At 40.7% G+C, this 24808-nt stretch overlaps 1 protein-coding gene across 1 annotated transcript; it reads right to left on the bottom strand.

Moving 5' to 3' along the window:
* Positions 1 to 2404: 2404 nt before the first annotated feature.
* Positions 2405 to 23149, bottom strand: LOC131572189 (cytochrome b-245 heavy chain). The gene is made up of 13 exons (XM_058825221.1): positions 23048 to 23149; positions 20559 to 20654; positions 19059 to 19169; positions 15602 to 15686; positions 14514 to 14659; positions 13551 to 13741; positions 9855 to 9984; positions 8865 to 8957; positions 7236 to 7489; positions 6791 to 6953; positions 5824 to 5970; positions 4523 to 4647; positions 2405 to 3815 (listed from the first exon to the last, which is right to left on the bottom strand). The coding sequence occupies exons 1-13, from the start codon at positions 23090 to 23092 to the stop codon at positions 3689 to 3691; spliced, it is 1713 nt and encodes a 570-aa protein (XP_058681204.1). The 5' UTR covers positions 23093 to 23149; the 3' UTR covers positions 2405 to 3688.
* Between the last annotated feature and the right edge of the window lie 1659 nt (positions 23150 to 24808).

The raw sequence follows: 24808 nt of genomic DNA, 5'->3' as shown, positions 1-24808 counted from the left end.
TGATTGGTCTCGTGTGGATGTTTGGATTTAGTTACCTCACAAGGCAGAGCTGGCTCTCTCTTTCTCTGAGCCACAGACCTTTGTTATCATTCTTTTCTATACTATTCTTAGCTTAGCTGGCCTTCTGAAATGAAACTTTTCCTTCTATTCTTTTAGTTTTAATGTAATATATATATCATAAGATAATAAATCAAGCCTTCTGTAACATGGAGTCAGATCTACGTCTCTTCCCTAATCCTCAAAACCCCTGTGAACACTGTCACACACAAGCACTTAAAACCTTGGAAAAAACATTGCGGGAGCTGGAGATTGAGAGGAAATTTTCAGAGATTGGGAGAAGGAAGGAATGAGAAGTGAAGCTGGGGCAGCAACAATTGGTAGAAGAAAAGGGCAGAGGGAAATCAGCGGTAGCTCTCTGGGCAGAAAGTTTGCCAGGCAGAAGAGTACAGAGGAGAGGGAGGGAATGGGGCCTGCAGAGGTGCAGAATTGGCCTGGAAAGCATTTGTAATCTTTCAGTGAGTCTCTCAACAATTTTCCACTCCACTGTGATTAATTTTGCTGTTAGTCTGGGCTGGATGGTGTGTGGTGAATGTAAATGAGACCAGTAGTTGTTAAGGACTGTACCAAATGCAAAACTGAATGTCTGGTTCATGACAAGCAACTGCTCTGGCTTGTGCCTGTGCAACTGATGCTGTGTTACACAGTCAGGCATGGGGATCATGATCCTGCCAACCTTTACAACTGCAGCATCTTAATATGTGCTCCTAAATTCCTTTGAGCATACATTACTATGTGTTCAGACACTTGGCTCTGCATTCTACAAGAAACTCATTGAAACTTAAAAAAATATAAGCAGTCAACATTAACTTGCTAAGAGCATTCCAAAATAGAGAGGATCCTCAGAAAAAGTGCCATAAGGAGACTTGAACATTTTTTTGTTTGTTTGTCCAAAAATACCTTGTATTTCACAGGCAGCTTTTTTTGTTAGGCTTTTTTTTTTTTTTCCATTTACAATTTTCCATTTATAATTTAGTTTAACCACCATCTGAGAACTGAAAGGCAGAAAATCCCCACCCAGCAGGGAAAGTCTTACAAGACTTTGAAGAGGGAGATCTATTTTGCAGCTGGGGTGGTTTCCCACCATGATGGTGAACAGACACAGCAGCACTTTTTTTTGTAGCCTGAAACTTAGGAAAACTTGGATTTCATTTGCTCATATTTACATTTGGCAAGTTGGGAGCAGAGAAGGAACTGGGGGTATGATGAGAGATGAGACCCAGGCATATCAAGCAGTGGCATTTGGCCACAAAAAATGGGTGTCCTTGAAGATTACCTGTAGCCCACTGCTCTTAGGACTCAAACTAGTTTGTTTCTTCTATTTATATTTCACTGCTATTTATTTCACTCTTGAATCTAGATTTAAGAAAATATTAATATTCAGACCACAACTGATGGTGCATGTCTTGGTATTTTAGCAGGATCAATATAACTAACTTTTGAAAAAAACTGAGAAACTCTCGCTTATTCTTTCATATGTTTTAGGAAGACAATGATTTATTAATAAACACAGAATTACTGTTTCTGAGTTCAAGTTGACAAGCCCTGGTACAAGGGTGCAGCTGGTCAGGAAATATCACAGCAACTGACTGAATAAGGAAAGATCCCTGATGTTTTAAGAACAAACATGGCAATGTATAGAAAATTAATGGTGAATTACAATACACCCCTCCAAGACTCTTCTTATGATAAATATGCTGCCTCCATGTGACCCCTTGCAATTCCTCTTTGCCCACTTTATATGATTATAAATGCCTGATCACATTTCCATTAAAATCTAGGGTAAATATTTCAGTGCTCTTTGCACAGGATGAGACCCTTATTATATTTTAATAGCAATATTTACTCCACAGAAGAAGTTTCTTTGGCTATACTTATGCTCTGTTATGATTCAATAGATGTGTTTCAGACAGAAATATGTGGATTTGAATATGGTTCTTCTGAGGGGAAGACCTGGAAAATTCCCCACCAAGAGTTGATCTTTGCCAGCATTTGTTGTTAACTGATATTAATAAATAGGAACTGGTAGGCTGCCTTTCTGAAGTAGCATTCAGAGCCTGAATAACATTTTAAAATGCTGTAAAGGGAGAACACATATCCTGTCTGGCAAGCTGAGGTGTAAAATATGCTACATGCAACCAGATGGCTGCACAAAGCTGTCTGAAATTGCAGAAGGAGACCACAGCTTTCTTCTGTGGCTGCAAGAACCTGCCAGGAAGGTCTTGTGCTGTGCAGGAGCTACTGCAGGGTTTGGCTGTGGAGTTTAAAAGTCACAAAGCAGGGAGCTGGGATGAATGGAAGACATGGTATACTAAACTGTGGCTTTTTCAAGGGTTTTTGCACTTACTTTTTCTTTTTTTTTTTTTTCCTATGCTGCTGGCTTTAATACTCTTTTTCCTCTCTTGCCAGTATTAAAAGTTTTGGTTCCCTTTTTTGGTTTGTTTTTAAGAACCTGCTACCTGTTATGTGCTCACAGAGGCACTATGCTCTGTTTGAGTCTTGTGCACATCAGAAACTTCACCCACAGCTATTCCATAAATGAATGAAGTCACCATTGGTTTCTCAAAGCCTGTTCCACCTCAGAGAGGAACAGCGGAGCAATGGGGCCAAAGGCACTGTTTGCACTTAAGAGTGCTTCAGAAATCACCCATTAAACCACTCAGCAACAGCTTTTTTCAGCCTTGAACAGCAGAAATGGCAATCCTGGAAACACTGAACCTCCTCTTGTATGGCTCCCTGCACCGTGAGCCTGAAGATGTGAGAGTGAGGGTGTCCAAATCATCCAGCAGTGACTCACACACCACGTGTGGGACTTGAGTCTGTCCCTGTCACCCCTCTGCGGCTGGGCTGGTTCTCAGAAGCCCAGGTGGTTCCTTTTCAGTTCTTCACTCTCCTGAGGAGAAGCAGCTCCTTTTCAGCTGCTTGAGTTCTCTCTTGGAGAGGATGTTTAAGGCTTATGTTTGAAGCCTGGAAGGTGCTGGTGTACAAAGGAGTTTTCCTCTTGTAAGGAACTAACTTTGCCAGCCACCCTTTTGCAGCTCCCCTTGTTCCAGGGGAGAGTGAGGATATTGAGGAATTAACGAACTGCTTATTTCAGATGACTACCCATGGGAAGGAAGAGAAAATATTGTACGAGGAAAGGAAAACATCCCAGGCTGAGGCCATAAGTGAACTTTGAATTTAACTCCTAATTGCCTCCATTAGTTGAAACACTTATTCAGGAAAAGCTGCCTGCTAATAGCAAGCATTATACTGGAATGCTTTATTGTTCAATAGCACCAAGCTTTATGGGTCTGAATTGGCTCCCAAAAGCAAATGACAGCCTCCACTCTTCAGCAGTGTGGCAAATAATGGGAGGATAAAGGCAGTTAATTGAGGGGAAACCCCCTCACACAGACTAAGAAAACAGATTTCTACTAAATAGCCAGCACACAGAGGGCAATGAAAACTTCCCTAAGGTAAAACTTGACTCTTTTATTCTACCACAGAGCCAAAATCATTCCCAAGAAGCAAAGGCACCTGCGTTAGTGTAGCTGAAATTTAGAAGCTGGGCTGTCCTTCCCAGACTCCAAACACAAAAATAGATTCAGTCCTTAGACTGTGCTTCTAATGACTCCCACTTGCTTCAGAGTTAGAAATTTTCTTTGTTAAAAATGAAGTGCACTCCTCTTGGATCAGCTTCTGAGTTGCTGATGCTCTGCTTGTTGAGTGTGTCAGCCAGACCCTCAGGGCCACAGAGGAAAACACCTATTCTGGAGCTGTCAAGAAAATGAAAATATGGTCAGAAATTGGTATGGAGCAGCTGGATATTCCCCATGTAAATAATTTTTATGTTCTAGAGATGCAAGGTTTTTTCCCAATTACAGGAACTGAAGTAGAACTGGACATCTATCCCCTAAACCTTATAATCCCTTCAAACTTATTGCTGCTTCTAAAACAAATGCTGGGCTAAATCTCAGCTCAGCCTTAGTCAGTGAAGACAGGTTTATTGACCTCACTGAATCAAAGAAATAGAGATTCAAAGAGCTTATGGCACAAATTCTTGAGAGGAGATATTCTGGTTTTATCCTGCAAATTTTGGGTGGTTAGCTAAAGGTCATCCATATTCAGGTTTGGTTTCTAGAGGTAGAAAGTGGTTTTGGAGATGAACCTGATATTCTTATTTACTTCAGCTAGAAGGATAGGGATAGTTTTTTTCTAAATCTTCTGCTACTAATTAGACAATCCAAGAAGTATTTTGTGGAAAAGGAATGATTTTTAAAAAAATTGTAGGTCAAAATAACTTGTTCAAGATCATGGATCATATCCATGGCTGAAAATAGAATAGAAAATACCTGGAGACAGATAGGGTAAAAAAATGCTCCTGAAACTTTATCAGCCAAAGGAACAAGATTGTGCTCTATGGTGTGTATGGCCATTAAACAGAGGAAGTGCACAGACATTATATTATATTGCAAAGGTTTACCCAGGATGCTTCCCCGCAATCGTTTTGAACTCATTTTCCCAGTTAGGTCTTCCATACAAGGTTTTCTGTTTCAGTCCTGTAATCACATCTTTCTCTTCTTCATGATGCACTGCAAAGTGAGTGGCCTGTGGGAAATGAAAGACAAGGGACAGATAAATACAGCAGCATTGTGTTCTGGTTAAAAAATAATAATAATGTCAATACTGACTGAATTATTTCCCTAATGAGATTATGGAATTTATGGTGTTTTGCAAGGAAAGCTGAGACTGATAAAATTCTGACTATCAGTGTCTACCCCTTCCTTCTTCCCAGACTGGGTGATCTCAAGAATTAAAGCTGTGAAACCTGAACACAGCAATTAATTGTAGGTTTTTTCAATGAACAGGTTTAGTCTAAGAACTCTAACATAGGGCTGCAAATTAAAAATCTTTTCCCTTCAAATGCAATAGCATGACTCCCTTGACCATAATGAAGTCCTGCCAGTTTGTTCTCTGTAAGGTTTCATCCATATGAGGAGGCCTTGCCTGTGTAACTTCCAGCTAGACCAGATAAGTTATGTAAAGCAAGGAAGAGATGATGTGGTTAAAGGCATAAGCTCAGGCCTTACAGAGTTCTGTAGCCCCTTTATATGAGACAAAAAAAGTTCCAGGTACCTTTATCCCCAAGGAAATAAATGTGGGACTTTTCTTCTTTCCTTTCTCTTTTTTTGATGCTCCATATGTGATAACTTCCTTGCTGCTCCCCTCCCTGTCTATCTAGCTGAGCTATAGCACTTTGGGTACATGGTGAATTTTGCAATGGTGAGATAAATGCAATATAAAACATCACTAAAAGTAACAGAGTGAGAGCCTTTGCTGACTCCATCCCACATTCTCAAGTGTCTGCTCCTTTGCATCCCCACAGCAACCAACCAGCACAGGACCAGAGAACTCATGAGTCCTGAAACAAATATGCTGCTCTGGTTCAAGATTTGTGCAGTGGCTTCCCTGGTTCCTGAAGCTCTTAATTACATGCTTGAGGCAGCATCAGCTGTTTTAGAGACTCATACATGGTCAGCTGAGGTTGCTCCTGTGAACAAAGCCTGCTTTCCACAGAGCCAGAGGAAAGCAGAAAGGAAATCAGTGCACATGAACAGCTGATCCTATGTAACTTCTGATGGATAGCACCTGTCTGCACACAGACAAAACCTCTGGGAGCCAGGTGGATGCCCAGGATAAAAGACCATTTGAATAGTTATGAGAACAAATTCTCTAACATTAATCCCAGTTTTATGGCAGTGATATCCCCCACTGTGTGGTTACCTGAGTTTCATCCCAGCCTGTAAGGTAGATGTTATAGCTCAGAAACTCTGCATTATTCCTCTCCTGCATTTGAGCCTCCAGAGATTGCAAGAGGTCAGCAAACCATTCAAAGGCATGAGTGTCCCTGCAAAGCCAGTAAAAATAAATCTGGAAGAGACAAGAATGAGCTGTCGGGGGACACAGGCACTTACGTTTTCCAGGTTTATGTCTGCTGACAGAGTGAGGATTATAGAGTTCTGGTAAAAAATGTCCTGAACACTTCAGTAGATGGGTAGGATGGTATTGAAGCTATTCAGGAATTTTGATGCTGAGAGGGTTATAAAGTTGAATGACTGACTGCAAGAACAAGGAAATGTCTTCTTGTTTCTCTTCCACATTTTTAGTTCTCAATGTTTCCCCACTTATCTCCTTGTAAAACAGTTTGTTAGGACATAAATAAATGATTTAGAGGTGAACTCTCTTTCTGTCTGCTGACAGGCAAGGTAAAGTAGGTAAAAAAAACAGTTCTGTTCTCTGAATATGGCCATAACTGCAAAGTGTGACCCCACACCTCTGCACAGGGAGTTTCCAGGGGCAGGAGGGGACAGGAGGATGCTTCCATTGCTCTTCTACTTATGAAAAGCCTTTCTCTTTGTGCTGGGGGAAGGAATGCAATATTTCCCCAGGCTGCATTAGTGCTTTGAACTTTATGTTTCTCAAGGAACACCATTTCCACTGCAACTGGAATTCCCCAGGGCCACAGTCAGGATTAGCATGTGTGATTTGGCTTGTAGGCTATTTCTCCTTTCATTATATTTTTGCTTTAGAGCCTCCTGTTTTCTTCCTGCTAACCTTGAGAGTCAACTGAACTCCTCCTTCTTTTAGGACTCATGCATGCCTGGAGCCAGATCACCTCTGCTGTGCCTGCTTTGATTTGGGCCCTTGGCCTTTGAACAGTTACAGGGGTCTGGGAAAGAGGACACAATACCTTCTTGAGCTTTAGGTTGGTGGCATCATGGCAGTATTTGTACCAGACAGATTTGAGGACAGATGCAAAGGGGGTGACCCCTATTCCAGCTCCAACCAGCATCACAGTTTCATAGCTGAACACGTCCTCACTCGCTGTTCCAAAGGGGCCATCCACAGCTATCCTGGAATTGAAAGTATGCTTATTAAATCAGCAGTGCATATTTATTAACACCATTTAAAATGACAGTTAAAAAGTATTTGTCTGCTACAGTGCATATTTGGACTGAATACTAGTCAGCAAAAGGAGAGGTGGAGTTGATAGAAAAAACTGTAAAGAGGCACCTAAGACCCACATGTGTGTCACCATTCAATGTTGGTGTCACTGGTGCCATCAAATTGCTTGAGCAATATTTAAATTGCCACAGGTGTTTTTTGACTTTACCAGGGAGACTCTTTGTACATACTTGGGCATCTTCCATGCCTCCTGGAATTCTTGTTTATCACAGCCACAGGCGTTGAACAAGCCCTCAGTCCAGTCTCCCACGATTCGGACATGAATGCTGAAGTAATCCTCTTCTGGGGCAGAAGTCAGTGTAAATGGATGCCACTCCAGTTTAGACACTGCTGGGCATTTGACAAAAATGTATTGTCCAACCTCCATCTTGAAGCCTTTTTTCATCATCTGGAGCTCAATTGTCTTGAAGGGATGAATGACCACCTACAGTGAGAAGGGCATAAGGAAAAACAAGGAAAAGAAAATGACAAGGAAAAGTCTGTCCTCACTGATTGTACTGTATTTACATCCACCATCACTAACATCATTTCTGCTATAAGAGCAAGGAAAGCAGGTGAAGCTTTCTTCCCAACAGAACTGAGAGTGAGAAACAGCACCTGACAGGCAGATGAAAGCCTGCAGAGGATGCTGATGTTTTGGTTGAAGTATTTTCTCACACCACACTTGCAGTCACTCCAAAGGACAGGCCAGGCTGGCACATCTTGTAACACATCACCAGATATGTGTGAGCACATTGTTAATTCCAGATCAACCTTACCCACTGGCACAGAGCACAGAATTAATAGGAATGACTGTAAATATAGGGGCAAAATCACAGGATTATCCTACACATATTGGATAGGTAGTACCACTGGAAATTGATGTTTTCTTGTTTTAGTCAGGTGGGACCTTGGTTATTCTTTAGAAACAATCTTCTAGAGGTAAAACCAGTAATTCTGTCACTCTAATTTTTAATCCTAAAGTTGTCTGCCAAAATTATTTTCCTTTTTCAAGAGAGATTTGCAAGAGGGAGAATCAAGTCTCTCTGTCTGTTAACTTATGTATTAACTGTGGTGTTTAGGATGGTGAAGGAAATTTTCTGCCAGCAGGGCACAAAACAGATGCCATAGAAATATAGTGTAGAAGTGGCTCACAGCATATTTTGGTAAAATTATCAAAAGCACACATTTAGGAGCCTTCCAATGTGTCAGCATCATTATAGAGCACAGTAGAAACACCCAATGTCATCCCCCAAACCCTGCTATGATTTGAACAGGCTGTGTCCTCAGGATGCAGCACAGTGCCATGTGAGGGAATTACACTGGGAAAGGCCAGGATGGTTTTCATAAGTTTGAGCTCAGTTCTGTGCTAATTCAGCTGTCAGAATTTCAGGATCAGTATTAATATCTCTGCAGCACACCATGGGAATGGAAGCTCAACATTCGATTCGGATACATAAAATAAAGATGCTCTGAACTCGTTTTCAGGGGTCATTTGTTCTGTGTCTTAAATTAGTCTCAAGTCTATGGAATTTCTCTACTGTGGAATTTTTTCACCCAATACAAAGAAAATTCATTTCTTTCCTAAGATTTAATCCTGTGTCTTAGCTAACTTCCTCCTCTTGCTCACATTTAAAGGCTACATTTGGATGTTAGATGTTGGCATCATCACAGCAGTCAGAGCATTCCTTCCACTGATAACCTGGGTATGGAGGAGCCTCTGCTTTTGCTGTACCATTTGGAGAAGAAGGTGATGCTCTGCCTGGTGTTAAGTGCAGCATCAGCACTTACCTTTGTGATAACAGGTTGTTATCACTTACCTTGGTGATGACAACCTTCTGCTGTGACCTCCAAAACCGCACCAGCCGCTCGCACAGGTACAGGAACATGGGACCCACCACCCACTTCCATGTCTGTAAGCAAAGAAAACAAGTCAGAAGATGAAGATCACTGAATCATAGAAAGGTTTGGGTCGGAAGAGATCTTAGAGATCATCTAGTTCCAACCCACCGCTGTGGACAGGGGCACCTTCCACTAGATGAGATCAACTTAGATCAAATCAAATCCTGGAAATTCTATAAGCAGAGGTGAAGTTCATGTAATCTGTATTGTTTATTAACCAGATTAGGGAATCCTTAACATATATGACAGTTTCAAAATTCTGGTCAGAGGGGGAATTTCTTTCTCTGTTGACTGCTGCAGCTGGCTTTTTAGTTTCTACTAAAGTTACAGCAAGGTGTTTTCCTGCAAGTAATTTTGTTTTTGTCTGAAAAAGAATATAACAAAGTGAAATGTGGTGTTAAGGTATTATTGACTCAGGTCTGTATAACTGCAGGAAAAGATGTGGTTTCTGTTAACAGATCAGTCTGAAATGTGAAAGAAAAAGCAGCCTGGTTAGTCAATAAAGGCTGAAGTTTCAAATTCACATTTTCAGGGGTGTTATTTTCTTGCTAATGATCATTAGTCCATTAGTAATGTTAAACTATTTATTATGAGCATTATAGCACTTTCTAGATATCCCCAGGAGCCATTACTTTGCAGTTTACTTTTTGGATAAAAAGTTCTCTGATACCAATTTGCTCTTTTGCTTTGTCTGTCAGCTGTGCTTATTTTACAGCACACTGGAAATGTGTAGTCTGGAGTCCATTTGTGCTTACAACCCACTGTACCCAAACCTCTTGCTTCATGCAAAGAAAGCTGTCACTGAAGAGTGCTGAGGGTAATATAGCTGGTTTTCTATGCAATTTAGAGAAAAATAGAAAACTGTAAACAATTTCAATTGGATTTGCATACAAGCCAGCTTTTCTTACCATAGGAGGATTCCCTGAAAACTGGGGGATTGGGCAAGCCTCACTCTTGCCCCAGAGACTGAAGTTCTTGTAGCAAATCTCTGGGTTGTGCTCAGCCAGGCTTTCAGCTGTCTGTCCCCGTACAATACGACTGGGAAAAAAATAAAGGTCATGAAGGCACTGAAATGAAAACGAAAGTATCTGTTCCTTATTGTTATTCTATTTATGTACATCACCCTATTTATATGGAGTTGTCAATTTCTGCACTGCTACAGCTTTGATACAGATTTACTGCTCTAATCTACCCACAAAGTTACCATTAAAGAAATAAAAATGGGGAGGGAAGTTTGTGGGATAAAATCCTGACTTCAAGGTTAGGTGAGGAACTGAGAGTTGTCCATTACCACTTCCAGGATGTGGTCACAATTAGAAGGCTTCGTTCTTTTCTGAGTTAGCCTACTTTTTTCTGCAATTAAAAAAAAACAAACAAACAAAAAAAAAAAAAAAAAAAAAAAAAAAACAAAACCCAAGAAACTGACCAAAAGAACAAACAAACAAAACAAATGAAACCCAAAATCTGGAATGGTCAATTTACTACTGACCACTACAGAGATTATTTCTGCTGTTTATTTTAGAAATTTGGAGATCTCTTTACAAAATATTCTTCCTTTGGCTCTTCCTCTCCCTCTAATGCTGTGGAGCAGCTGCTCAGGTGCCATGAATGAATACAGATGCTTTTGACACAAGCAGCTATTGCAACTATAGCACCTCGCATCAGCCGATTATCTGGCCTGAATTTTCTTGCTTGGTTGTTTTTTGTTTATTCATTTGTTGAAGTTTGTTTTAGCATAAAGAATCCTGACTGATCCAGTACAGCTGTATTTCCAGTAGCAGAACTGGTGCAGAGAGGTAATTTCAGTTTCAAGGGGCAAAAGTATATTTTTTCTCTATTTCCCACCTCTGTCTGGAGTTCTGCCAACCTCAAGATCTTAGTAGAAAAATTCAGATTAAGATCTGCTGAATTTTCCCTAGAAACAGTCTGCTTCTGATCAGGCTGGTCAGTTTTATGCCAATGTGATTCTTTGATATCTTCTCCCCATGACTTCTCTTTCTGCTTTCCTAGCTCAGTGTCTGTGAGCTAGACAACATTTCAAAAATCCCCATGGTATATAAGCCATATTCATGCCTAGCTTTGTGTGACAGATTTTTCAGAGAATTGTTACAAAATCTCTGAGCAGGGTTGAGAGATAAGATATTGCTCATAAATATTACTAATGAACCTCTTCTTCATTAAATGTTTGATTAATATCCTGTCTGAAAAATAAAGGGAAGCAGTGGCAGTGTCCCAGCAGCATCACGAGTTGCAATTTGCAGGGACATCAGCAGTTGCACTTCACTTCCCCACTAATGACAGGAGGTTCAGCTGAGCCACCTCTGGGATCAGTTATGGGAACAGGAGGAGCTCATTTCCCCCACTGCCCACCCCATTGCTTAAGAGAAAGGGGGTCTGAGGGGTTTTGCCCTGCTCTATGCTCTATTAAAGGTTTGACAATGTCAGTACCATGTAGAAGAGAAAAAAAAAGTTTATTTCCCCTTATCAGTCAGTGTAGATGCTCTTTCTAGTACTATAATTAAGCTTTCAGCAGTATGGACTTATAGGTATTTCTTTTTTGGCTGAAGGTTTTCTTTTATCTCCAAAAGAGTGAACTGCACCTCTGTGCCCTCTCCTCTTCACATTTACTGTGTTGGGAAATTTGGGACATTTGTCTGTGACACAGAGCTCATGCACAAAAAACCATCAGTGCTTCAAAAGTGCTGTAACAGCTTGTAGCAGACAAGAATGATTGTAGAGTCAGAGAATTAAATCATACAATGGTTGGGTTGGAAGGGACCTCAAAGATCCTCCAGTTCCAACCCCCCTGCCATGGGCAGCGACAACTTTCACTGGACCAGGTTGCTCAGAGCCCCATCCAGCCTGGCCGTGAACAATTCCAGGGATGGGGCAGCCACAGCTTTTCTGGACAACCTGTGTCAGTGCCTCAACACCCTCACAGTAAAGAATTTCTTCCTAATATCTAATCCAAACCTACTCTCAGTTTGAAGCCATTCCCCTTGTCTGTCACTCTATGCTCCTGTAAAGTCTCTCTCCATCCTTCTTGAATCTGCCCCTTTGATGCTATCAGTAACCTTTGACTCAGCTTTCTGTGTATACAAAGATGTGTGTTTGTAGAGATTAATGAGAATATGTGTGACAGCCTTCTGGCCCCTGAGATAAAATGGCATTTATGTCTCTTCCTAACATAGTGCTTTGAGACTGTCAGTTCATACTCATTCCATGACATCCATCTTTGCACACTTGAGATGCCTTCCATGAGTGTAACAAGCCCATCTCATATTTGTCAGTGTATTTGCTCATTATTACCTTGAAGGCCAAATAAGTGAGGTCACTGAGTTCACAAATGGAAAGCATCCTTTCCTCTACAGATGAGAATATTCCTGTTTATATCTGCTTCCAAAGGATAGCTGAACTTCACTGACAACACTGCTGCCCAAACTCTTGCCTTTTCATTCCAGTACAATTAAGATGGTGGGAGTACAGGGAACGCTGAAGTAAACAAAAAATCAGCTTTTATGCTCAAAAATATATGCTCTCCACTGACCTCTGGAAAGGGAAATGCTTGCTTTCTGATAGCATTGTGTAGTAATCACTGGTAAGTTTGGACATTGTGTCAGTAACTATACAATGTTTGCTGCAGAAAACATGAACCTCTTGTTTTTTTCCTTCCACAAGTTTTGCTCAAACCGTTTCCTTGTTATGAAAGTTGGAATGAACAAATATGCTGGGGGTGATTCCCATCTGCCTTCTATTTTTGTTCTTCCTGTTTTACTTTGATTTCTGTCTTTCTAGTGGCACTAATGGACTGTAAGGAAGTGGTTTTGAATAGTCATTTTTGCTGGGCATTTTTAAAGCACACTTTCTATTGCATGTAGGACTTCCTTTAAAATGGGCAATGTAGTGTAATTATTAACTATTTAAATGTAGCTTGGATACTTGAGTCTTTTTTCTTTATTCACCCATTCTTTGCTTTTATAAAATGGATCTAAAGTTCATTTTTCTAAGTGCTAAAATTGTGTTTGTGTAGTGCTAAAACTGTTTCATTAGGCTTTTCACCTCTTTCAGAAGAAGATATGAAATGAAGCAACAGCAGAAAAAGATGTTTGGCATTTGAAAAGTAGAAAATTTTACAAATACCTACTTCTAAGTTGAAACAGCTAAAATTCTATTCTTAAATGCTGCTGATACTACAAGTTCATCCAAGCCTGAAACATAAATCTATATTACTATAGTTTTCATTATCCAATAAAATTCTAGACTCTATGTAATTTTTATACTGAGATCTCCTTACATGCATATCTCCTTACATGCAATTCCTTTTAGGAGAGGAAGGAAAATTAACAATTAGAAATAGAAACCTTGGAATGGAGTTTTGCAATTACGATATCAGAAGAGGTTGAGTGATAGTGAGCTTAAGTGTGCCGAAGTCACGTGCAAGTATCAGTGAGAGCTTCTTGACTCTCAGAGCCTCTACTGGCCCATCACTGCCATCAAAACCAGCTGCTGCTCAGTGACAGAAGCCCCCATACTCATGTGTGAAGGGGGCTTTCAATAAAGATTCAGTGGTTATCAGATATTTTGTCATAAGTGCAAATACTCACCCAGCACCATGGATGACAAGGCCAATAAAGAAGATGACAAAGAGATGGTGGGTGTACCAAAATACTTCAAAATATGATCTCCGGATGGTTTTGGTGGATGAGGTGATGATGAGGATGAGGGCCAGTGTGATGACAACCCCAGTGATGCCAGCCAAGTATGTGAAAGCCACATAGAGGCCCCCAATGGGATTCTGTGAAACAATTGCACACCTTGGTCTAAGGAAGGGGTTGCACCAAAGCAGAGCCAGTTGAACCATCCCTCACCAAACTCTTTACTTGGTTATAAGTCCTTAAGTCATCTGATGCTAAAATCCCTGTTCATTTTGGTTGCACTGCACATTTACCTTTACTAAGGTAATTGGAAGTAGAGAGAATGCTTTTTCCATGAATTAACACAACAAATATGGTTTCTGACTCTGCCATGGCTCAGCAGGACTGCTTTGGGGAAGGTGAATACATTTGCACAGCTCTGGTGCTCAGAACTGGAGTCCTACATCCATATTTCAGGAGCTAAATGAAAACTCTCCTTTCCTCTAGTACTGCACAGCTGTGGGACTCATGCAGAGTTTGGAAGCTCAGTGCTCTTCTGAGAAGTAGCGAAGTAGTTTATTTTCTTTTTCCCCACTCACCAGAGCTTAAACTACCCAACTTCAAAACTCTTGCCTTTACTTCTGTGTACCTTTCTGAGTGCCATGTCTAAGTCAGAACACTGCTTTACAGGGTATGCTTTTACATAATGTTTCAGAACTACTTTGAAATCCTCAGGTGAAAAAGTTTAAAGTACTACCAGAGCTCAGCAATGATATTACTGGCAAATACAGAAAAATGTATTCCACAAGGTTTTTCTACAAGATGCCCCAAACCCAGACTGTGGACACCAGAAACAGGCACTCTGCCCAAATGGATTTATATGATCACCCACACAAACGTAATGATGACCCTTTGGAGTCTGTTGTCACTTACAGCAAGGGTTTGCCTGTAGAAGTTGACATAGCTTTCCTTTGGTTTGTCCCCAAGGCCAGAAAGCACAGCTGCCAGGGTGCCTTTCTCTTCAACACGGGCTTGCACACTCCACTCCACGTTGAATAAGTGTGCAATGGTGTGAATTGCTAGGGGTGACAGGAGAGGAATAATCAGCATTGACCACAAGTACTTGGCGGTTTGGGGTAACATCTGAAACTTCGTCACATTTGTCAACTGCTGCTTAAGGGCTCTGCTGCTCTTGCCATCTTCATCACAATTGCAGATCACTGATGTGTTTTACTGTTCAAATTTTACTACCTGAATTTTGCAGGCTTTGGGTGAGGGAGGGAAAGAAGTAATGGGAAATTTTCAGTATATTTTTGTTCAACGAAGCCTTTCAACAATTCAAGTAGTAGTGCCCTAACAAATGGGATACTGAAACATGGAATGGCTTAAACTATTTTTTAGGATCATCCTCATTCAGGGCCTCTGTAAAACAGCCAAGAACTGAATCTGGATTTATTTGGGGTCACATTTGTTAGTGCTGCTTTATTCTGCAGTTTTTCTAATAATCATCAGTAATATTCTCACTGAGCTGAATGCATCCAAAAACCTAAATCAGTGAGATGTTCACATGAATTACACTACATGTTTTTGTAGGGTAAAATTGTACACTGCTTTTGAAAATTTGAACCACCTCCTATAAGTAGATACTTATTTATCTTCAAAACAGGTTCAAGCTTTTTATATCCTTTTTAAAAAAAGAATTTCTATTATTTGTTTTAGGTGCCAGATAAGAAGTAAGTCTAAACAAGAATTAAATGCAGTGTATCTGGTTCTCAGGACATTGCTAAACACCCTTTATTAAACTATCATAAATAGTACTGACAGTTCAAAATAAAGGTATTCTTTCTTATCTTTTGCTCTCTGACAGTTGGCACATATCTGGAAACTGATTTAAGCCTTGGCACACACTGACTCCGTTAAAAAAATCAGGTCTCGGTCCATATCCTTAATAACTTTGATGCCACCTGAATTCCATATAAAATACACAAGAAAGCAACAAACACAGAAATTAGAGTACCAACCAGTGTGAAGGGCGATCATCCAGGCCACCATTTTGTGAAAGGTGAGGTTTCTGTCCAGCTGTCGCCTGATCCGGGTCGAGCAGCACTTTGGGTGGAAAGAAAAAGATATTTTAAGATTATTTGTGTTGTCTGTACACAATTTTTAAAGGCAAGGACAAAACCAGAAGCCCTGAGCATATTGGTGAAATTGCTAGGAAAAATGTAGAATTCCAGAATTCCAGAACAGAGACAAAATATTTCCCCCCGTCTTTCAGAAAACAGAAATTCCAGATTATGTTTTAACATGTCCCCCTGAAACAAACTATTTGATAAGGAGAAAAAATTTAACATCCAGTGTGGCAATGGAATACATCTTATCTGTTTTAAATTGTACATTATAAACAAAATGAGGGATCACAGTCTGCCATGGCAGAGTGACTGTTTTGGTAGCACCAGGATCCTATTGTGGGTCACAATCTAGAAACAAGCTGCAAAGTTTGGGTGTAACTGTCTCAGGGAGCTCCCACCCCAAATCACATCACCTATGGCAGTGATATGAAGGCGTTCCTTCCCCAAAACACTGGATTTACTTTCACTTACAACTTGATTTTGGAGTTACCAAAAAAAACCCCAGCAAAAATCTCTGCAGATACAAACCAAAGGAATTAATTCTCAAGAAAAACAGAATGACATTTTTAGTACTATTGATGATGGGTTCATAACAGACCCCAAATGAACTCTGCTGCAGTCACTGGGAGTTTCCCTAAAGCCTTAGGTCCCTGTAAAGCTGCCATTTGCTGTCTCCACACAGTAGAAGGCATGACTGTCATGTGCTGTATGTTTGCATTGTGTTTGCTGACCGGATAAGGGAACAAAACACTGTGCAAACTACCACAAGTGTTTCCTCACAAGAGACAAACACTCTGGGGCTGCCACAATCACTTCAGACTATAATAACAACCAGGAGAAATTTGGCCTTTTTGGATCACCTATATTGAGAAACAACAAAAGATATTGTAGAATAAAATATAGCATAGTGAGGCAGTGCTTGACTCCCTTGCAAACACCACTTGATCTAAGGAGAGAAAGCCAAGCAATGGCAGAGGGCTCCAGCTGCCTTCAGTCATGTGGCCATTAACAGCAGTGAATACAGCAATGATGGACATGCAAAACACATCACAGCTATCTTTTCAATTAAAAAGTTATAAAGTTATTACAAATAACTTCATAACATGTGATTTCTGGGTGGCAGGATGGAGAGGGCAAGACTTTTCTGTACACTCCCTTTGAACGCTGTGTTTGAGCAATTCCCTCCTCTTCTTGACCCCAATGACATTGCTGTTGGGAAGGTCATTTCTCTTCCAATAAGTTATTTGACATTTAAATGATTTTTCTTATAGATGCTCACAGTTGTTACCTGCAGAGCATAGCTAATTAGAGACAACAGCACAGCAAGCATAAGCAGCTGTCCCCCTGTGCTGAGGCCACCACAGCACTGTCACTGCTAGTGGCTCACTGCGTGTTTTTGCTGAAGATCTAAAATTACATCCTTCCTGAGATGTAGCTTTACCGCAAAAAAGCAACTGGAGCTAAACTAACACCAGCTGTCTAAGAGTCGAATTCTATACCCCTCCCTGACCTCCTTGCTCACCCTCAGAGCCCTTCCTCATTCCTAGCCATCAGCAGGAGAGCGTGCTGCCAGCAGGAATGGAGCTGTGTCTCCCTGCCTGGGACTCACTTTTGTCTGGGTCTAGCCTGAGTGGCTCTGCCACAATGCCCAAGGCAGAAGGACTGACTCAAGTTTGAGTACAAAAAGGGACAGTTTCCCAAGACTTTGGTTTAGAAAAGTTAGGTTATGCATGCTAGGAGAGGAGCAATTCAGGACAAGTAGCGCAAAGTCCCAGCTGGAATACAATTCTCAACACCCAGAACCAGTTTTTGTCCTCCCAGTAGTTTCCATGTGTACCCCCAGCTCTTTTACTGCTTTGAGCTCAAAAGACCCCTGCCCAGCTTCCTTTCACCTGTGCAATCTCAAAAATGCCTTATATGATCATTGGCTCATCATTATTTTCCAGTTGAATTCATCCATAGCAGCATTAATTCTTTCTAAATTTATGTTCATTATTGACTTCTGCTGCCAGAGGAGTCAGCTCTGGATTTTGGCTGATACTTACTGATCTGCCTGGGGAATAACAACTTCAACCCTACAGCTTTATTTACTATCCTTTCTCCTTTTCCATGAACGGAGGGCATGGCTGGCTGCTTTGTAGCATCTCAGGATCTGAAGGAGTACAGGAAAAGACTGAAAGCCTGACATGTATTTCCTATTTTATATTGCTAATTGTTATTCCTTAGAAAGGCTAGAGCACTGGCCTTGCTCATAAATGTAATTAAAGAGTTAAATGTGGTAGGCACATCTCATTTATTCAGCCACACTCATGGTGAGGATGTATAATGTACAAGATGGAAGTACAGCCTATTTTGTCTCTGGTTATTTTCTTGTTGCTTCATATCCCACTTTCTTCCCTTATGAAGGACTGTTGAAACACTGCATCTATTTTATCACTTCCTCTTCTGCTCTGCCTCTCCAGCCCCTGCAGGCTGTCTCATTTGCATTAAGAAATTTAAACTGGGTTTAGAGATGAAAAACAACTTCTGGGAACTGGTTTTGTTGATCATGTTCATGTGAAAAGTGTCCAGAGAGAAAGGAGGAATCATTATACATTTGGAAGGACAATTCATGAGCTTGAGGAGCATATTGCTTTTTCACTGGACCATGGCCTGCATTGTCTGCATTATTTCTGCTGTAATAGCCAGAAATCAAGATTTTGGCAGTGTAATAGTCAGTACTATCATAGGAAGCCTCTTCAGCTGTCACTTAGGATAAGTTGTCCTTTTCTTACTGTCAGCTCCTCAGTGCTGTGTATAACATTTGTATTTGGGAGCTCAAAAAAATCAAAAGGTATGTGAATTATTTCATCTGAGATGGAAATGCAATTCAGACAAGATAGAATGTAATTTATGAGCCAGCTGAAAAAAAGCCCCATTCTGGAAGTCTGTAAAAGACTACATTTACCTTAAGGACTGAGCATGCAAAGACAGACAGGGGCTGATATTTCTCTCTCTAAGTGGGTGTAGCATCAGTGACAAACAGTGGATGTGTGTGAGCACCAACAGCTTCTGCCACCAAAAAAGGGACTTCGCATCCAGGGCATGACCATGCCCAGGAGGCAGCTGAAAAGGGAGGACTCAGACTAATTCAGCTAAACTCTCAACAGATCTCTAGATACCCCATGGGCATTAGACCTCAGTCTTGCTCATAGCCAAACTCCAGGCTTATCTGCTTCTCATAAAAGGACATCCTCAAAATATGGTATATTTGGGGAACTTGGACACAGTTTCTCGGTATACTTGCAAGTCTGTTTAGATATGAAAGATAATATCTTTCACAAATTTTGAAATTCTTTCTTCATCTTACCGCACTTGATCCTCTAAGGAAGGAGAGCAGGTTTCGACATACTGGCAGCAGAATCAGCATGCAATTGAAATTCAGGCAGGCTGCAGGGGCCCTTGCAAGAGCCAGAGCACGCTGGAATTAGAGAGATGCTGTTATTAATTGCATTATCTAAGACATTATCCAGGGTACAGATTTCATTTATGTGTTATATCATAGCTGGTAAAGAGTGAGAGATTTAGAGTTCACATTTACACCATGAATATTCAAAGGAATCATGCTCTGGTCAAGGCAGAAAGACATGAGCAGGCAGAATACGTCCTGCAGACAGACAGACACCTCCTGTTTTCAGTTTTGGATTAACATGGTTGTATAAAAATCTCCCTGCCATGTTTGGCATTCAGCAGTCAAACACGGGGGCAAATCTAAGCCATTAGTAGAGTTTTGTGTCCCAAGGCTGTAAAGAGTCTGTGGTTTCAGTTGGTGGGGGTTATGGACAGCTTATAAGAGAAGTGGTTTAAGTTCTCTGTCAGTAAAAGAGTCTAGGGAAATTTGTTGCCTCAGCTTTTAGGAATCTGTTTCCTTAATGTTGGTCTTTATAGCCTTAATTATTTAATATTTTTGAATTGTTTGAAATGAAGTAAAAATGACCATATTAATAAAAATGCAGTGAAGGGAAGAAAAATAATGTTTGCTCTCCTTGCACTGATTGAGACCCTTTTAGGTTTTAGAGCAGAGCTCTTTGGGTTTACACTGAGCTCTGCTTATCCAAGCACAAGTCTCTGTGACTTCAAAGGCAACAGCATTGTGATTGCAAAGGACAGGATTTGATCCACAGACCAGAAGCTGTATGCAGAATGGGATTTCAGGCTTTGTAGAATTAAACCACAGCTTTGCAAACCTTCAGCAAAATGCTGTGTTCTGTAATCTGAAGCTTAGGCTGATTTTTATGCCTGTGATCAGGGTTTTAAAATATGCGAACAAATTAATTTTCCCTGGCAATTGGTCATGACCTGTGGTAGCTTTGGAAGCAAGTTTGTAGTAGAACACTCAATGCTGGATTAACCACTTGGATTACATGGAACAGCCCAGGATCCAGAATCACTTCACTACCAGGATCCAGGATCATTTAATTCACATCTTGATGAATATATGAATGATGATTGTTTTTCAGAGCTAATATCTTTATAAACTATTCATGCTCTGAAAAATAATTGCAAGGAGAAATGACTGCACAACAGTTCAACAGCAATATTTTATTAATCTTTTGCTTAATAAAATAGCCACAATTAATGCTTAGTTTAATTACCAGGAGCATAATAGTTAACTGAAAACATCTTTAGAATGGGATCTCTCTATTTTGTGAGCTTTCTGTTCAGAAGCACTGAACATCTGCCTGCATTCAGTTATCTTGCATGTGACTTCTACATAAGCCTGCTGCTCCAGCCACCAGATCCAGTTTTGATCAGCTAAAACTATTAAAAACTGTTCTCTCTGTGCCAGAACAATAATGTCTGTACTTACGCCAAGGAGCACTCTGGTGTAGAAGAACTTCGGTGGGACATCATACACAAGATAATACCACCAAAAGAGGAAGACATTTAAGCCCAGCCACACAAGCTGAAAGAGAATTAAACAGGAAGCTTACAGTTTGTTGTTAGAAGTACTCCATCTGAATTTACACAGTTCAGATAACAGTCAGTTGCTTCCCTGTGCTCCTGTTTGCACAGAGAGATGTATTGCAGGGTATAAAGTTTTCTGCAAGGGTGATAGAAATCTTTCTGGTGTTAACAGGCTCTGATTTGTGAACACAGGGTACAGGAGTGGCAATAGACAAAAACAGAGCAATGTGCAGCTGCAATGTTTTCACAGGTCAAGGAGTTTAGGGTTGGTTGAATCAGGGCTGTCATATTATAATTGTTTATTTCTGAGTCCAGTTAAATCCCTAAATACCATTGAAGGTTAGGGACTCTTCAAAATGGCAGTACCCTTCCACAGCCACATTAACCTATGTGAGAGGAAGACTTGGGAACTGTGAAAGAGAAGCTTGAGATCTAAATTTAGATGGGCTGAATTACACATAGGGCTGAATTCAAGAAGAGGGTCTGAAATCAGCCAGCAGGGAATATTCAACACAGGCCCTTGGTAGCATGTACACTACCCCAAATCAGGCTTTATAAATGTACTGCAGAATTTTTTCACACACATGAGGTGCATGTTATTAACTCTTAGGCAGCTACAAGTCCATCTGGCAAAAAAGGTCATAATGAATTTGGATGTTTGCCCTCCTGGAGCTGGTTGGCTGATTTCACATCCCCTATTGAAACACATCTGTAACACTGCACTCAGTCTAAGTAGTTTTACTAAGTGGTGCATGAAAACAGAGAGAAAGTCTGAGAACTGGGAGAAAGCCCAGAAAAGGTGACATTACAGCTCCTCACCCCTCCTAACCCATATATTTTGCTAGTTCTTTGGCTCAAATAACACTGAAAAAAACCTTGGGATTATTTGAGATCATGAAAATGTAAATAAATACTGGGAAATGAAGGGATTTCCATCAGGGTAAGGCAGTATATAGGAAATCCCCAAGTACTCATTAAAACACCAAGCTCATCTCAGGATTAAGGGCTTAGGACACTTATTAAAAGTGACAGTGGCACACTGTGGCAGCATGTTTCTGTTTTGATGAGGTACATCAGCAGGAATTGTGTCTGTCCTGTTTCTGTCAAGCACTGGACAGCCCTGTGCCTGCTCAGTGTGCAGTAAAGATGGAGAGGTTAAAGCAGAACACTTGGGTGGGGTTTCCAGTGCTCTGTCCTTTTAGCTGGTTTCTCTATGTCTGTTAGTTTCCTTCCCTATTGCCCTCATCTTGTTATAGCTTTGAGGTTCAAAACCCAAATTCCTTATTTGAGCAAAGTAAAGGCCTCTTACTTAATTCTTTTAATATTTCAGTTCTGGTGGCGGGGAAAAAAAAGGCAAAAAGAAAGCCAGAATTCACCTCTTGGCAGTTTCAACTTCCTCAAGTCACTGAAGGTGACAGCACACACAGTCACTCCCTTTCAAAGCACTGAAGTACCACAGCTATGGGATTATGTTCCTAAATTACAAGGTCATGCACGAGTACTGATTGCTCATAGCAGCAGAAATACTTCTTGGAATAAAGATGCTCACACTTCAGTCACCAAAAAGATACAAATTCTATGCTTTCTTTTTCTTCCTCTCAATATTTACATCTACTAATAAAAGGTAGCTACAATACCTGAACTGTTCTTTTGGTTCAGGTATTTGAACAGAAAAACATTTTGGTTTTGTATATGTTTTTAATACATATATGTATATGTACATAATATATGTATAGAGGTATACCTTTAGCCCTTGTATCACAATGTGAAATAAAAAACCCCTACTAGAATACAAACTTAGTTTTCTCCAAGGAGGACTGCCCTGCTTACTCTTTAGCACTTGTGAATGCAACTGGGATTTTCTATACTTTTAAATCTTGCTCAGAATTAATTTAACCTACTTTCACAGCCACTCTATGCAAACTGTAAACAAATTCAATTCAAATAGTAGTTGTCTTAATAAAGGATTCATGAATCTGCTCTAAATCTCCACTCTCTTCTCCCTTGAATCTGACATTAATAAATATTTTATACCATCAAGACACTGTGCTTTCAGTTAGACACATTTCCGTTCATAAAAGTGCAAGAAAGGGTGATTGTTTTAATTGCTTTCTCTGTTGAAGTGCACAAAAGTTGAGGTTTTTGCTCAGCTAAAGTATTTCTAACAAAGCAAAGTTAACACACAATTATTTCTCAGTTAACAATGAAGCCTGCAGCAACTGAAATACCAGAGAGCTCCTTAAAAATGATTCCCTCGAAGCATTTCCCTGCATTTGCTGCCCCAGTTTCTGCATACTCAGGTGCATCTTTCCCTGGCACAGTGAGAACTGCTCAGCACAGCTTTCTGCACAACTTTTCACTGGACACAAATCCAACAGAAATTGTACTTACAACGACGAAGATGGACAGTCCTTCATTCTCCACCCAGTTCCCCATGGCTGCCTGAGATGTGTGAGCACAGCAGCCCTGCTCTCTCTGGGGCAGCCTCGACGTCTCCTCTCATGAGGAAGTGAGAGCCAAAGGTTGCAGCACCCTGTTTCCTTTCTCATTCATTTGGGAAATAAGTTAACCATTTAATCATGACCCCAGTTCTGTTTTGAATATGTTTCTATCATCTCTACATATAACCTTTCATAACTCAAATACATATAAACTGTTGAAATAGACTTTTTCATTGTGATACAAAGATAGAATAAATTATACAAAGATAGAATAAATTATACAACTGGTTAGGTTTTCTGCTAAAAAATAAATGTATTACCACTTTATATAGCTTTTAATGCTGAAGCATAGAAAGCACAGAAGAGTAACCCCTGCCCAGATCTGTCTCTTTTTAATCAACTCAGGACTGAGATGCAGTTCATGCTGATCTTTGATGATAAATAATCACTATTACTATTTCGCTTCCAGTAATTCAATGTCCACAGAAACTTCAAAGTGTAATCTAACATTCCTCTTTGTCTCACTAAACTCCTTCCAAAATTCCTCTCTGTTCTGGCCAAAACTGAGGAGAAATATCACTGGACAGGCTTTTTTTCATGGTGTTGAGTCTCACAGGATCCCCTTTGATGTCTATCCCAAACTGATCACAGAATTACAGAACGATAGAATGCTTGGGTGGGAAGGAGCTTGGAAGATCATCTACATCCAACCCCCTGCCACGGGTAGGGAGGCCACCCACTGACTCAGGCTGCTCAGGGCCCCAACCAACCTGACCTTGGATGCTTTCAGGGATGCTGGATGTCATCAGAGGGTCTGGTGCCCACATTTTTATTTATGGAGGTAGCCTCTGGAAGTTCAACAGTTGGAGTGGCTGGGAAGGAAAGGAGGGGGGCAGTTCTGGTGTGTGAATGTCCATTCTTGCAGTGAAGACAAGCCTTCTCTCCCTGACCAGGAATGGCAGCGTTCTCTCTGCCTTTTTCTTCTCCCTAGCTCAGGGTAAGGTACTCGTGCCTTCTCTGGGGTGAGCCAGTGCAGGTATCCAGGATGCTCTGAGCTTCAACAGCTTTGCCTTGCCTGGAAGCTCCTCAGGCACCATAGGCCCTGAAACATGGATTTACTGCCTCAGGAGGTTTCTGGCAGGCTACAAACCCAGAAGGGGCTGATCTTGGATCAGTCACAACAGTTGCAAAGTCTGAGGTCCTTTTGACAGACTGAACACAGACCATGAAAAAGAGTATATTTCAGCTGCCTTCAGCCAAACAATTATTAAATGCAGCAGCTGATCTCACTGCCTGAACTCAAAAGAAAGGGCAGAGGTGCTGGGCCCTTCCACAGCTGGGCAGTTCTGCTGCTCCCTGGTGCCTCTGAGTTTTCTGTTTTCTGTTACCTCTGATAGTGATGTGACAAGCACAGCAAATTTTGCCTCTTGCTGCAAGTGACAAATTTGAGTAGAAATGGTACCAAAAGCACCCACTCATCACCCCTGATTTAATTCTGATTGTTTCACCTTCTAAATGAATGAAACATTTTTGCTATTACAAAAACCTGAATGTTTTATACTTTGTACTTATTTGGAACACATCCTGTACAAGAAAAAAACGTGTTGTCAGCTGTGTATTAATTATGTAGGAGTGTAAAACTGAAATATGGAAAAAATTAAATGCTATCTCACTCTCTTATAAAATTTGTTTCAAGCTACTTGATTACACA

The sequence above is a fragment of the Ammospiza caudacuta genome, chromosome 2 (assembly GCF_027887145.1).
Source record: "Ammospiza caudacuta isolate bAmmCau1 chromosome 2, bAmmCau1.pri, whole genome shotgun sequence".
NCBI classification, from domain to species: domain Eukaryota; kingdom Metazoa; phylum Chordata; class Aves; order Passeriformes; family Passerellidae; genus Ammospiza; species Ammospiza caudacuta.
Note: the sequence above shows the minus strand (reverse complement) of the source record. Positions and strands in the feature narration are given on the sequence as shown.

Excerpts from the sequence above, each read along its gene's own strand:
- LOC131572189 (XM_058825221.1), bottom strand. The coding sequence starts at position 23,092 with ATGGGGAACTGGGTGGAGAATGAAGGACTGTCCATCTTCGTCGTT. Across the intron at positions 19,170-20,558 it reads ACACCAGAGTGCTCCTTGGC|CGTGCTCTGGCTCTTGCAAG; the intron begins GTAAGTACAGAC and ends CTCTAATTCCAG. Across the intron at positions 3,816-4,522 it reads ATTGCGGGGAAGCATCCTGG|CTCCAGAATAGGTGTTTTCC; the intron begins GTAAACCTTTGC and ends TTTTCTTGACAG.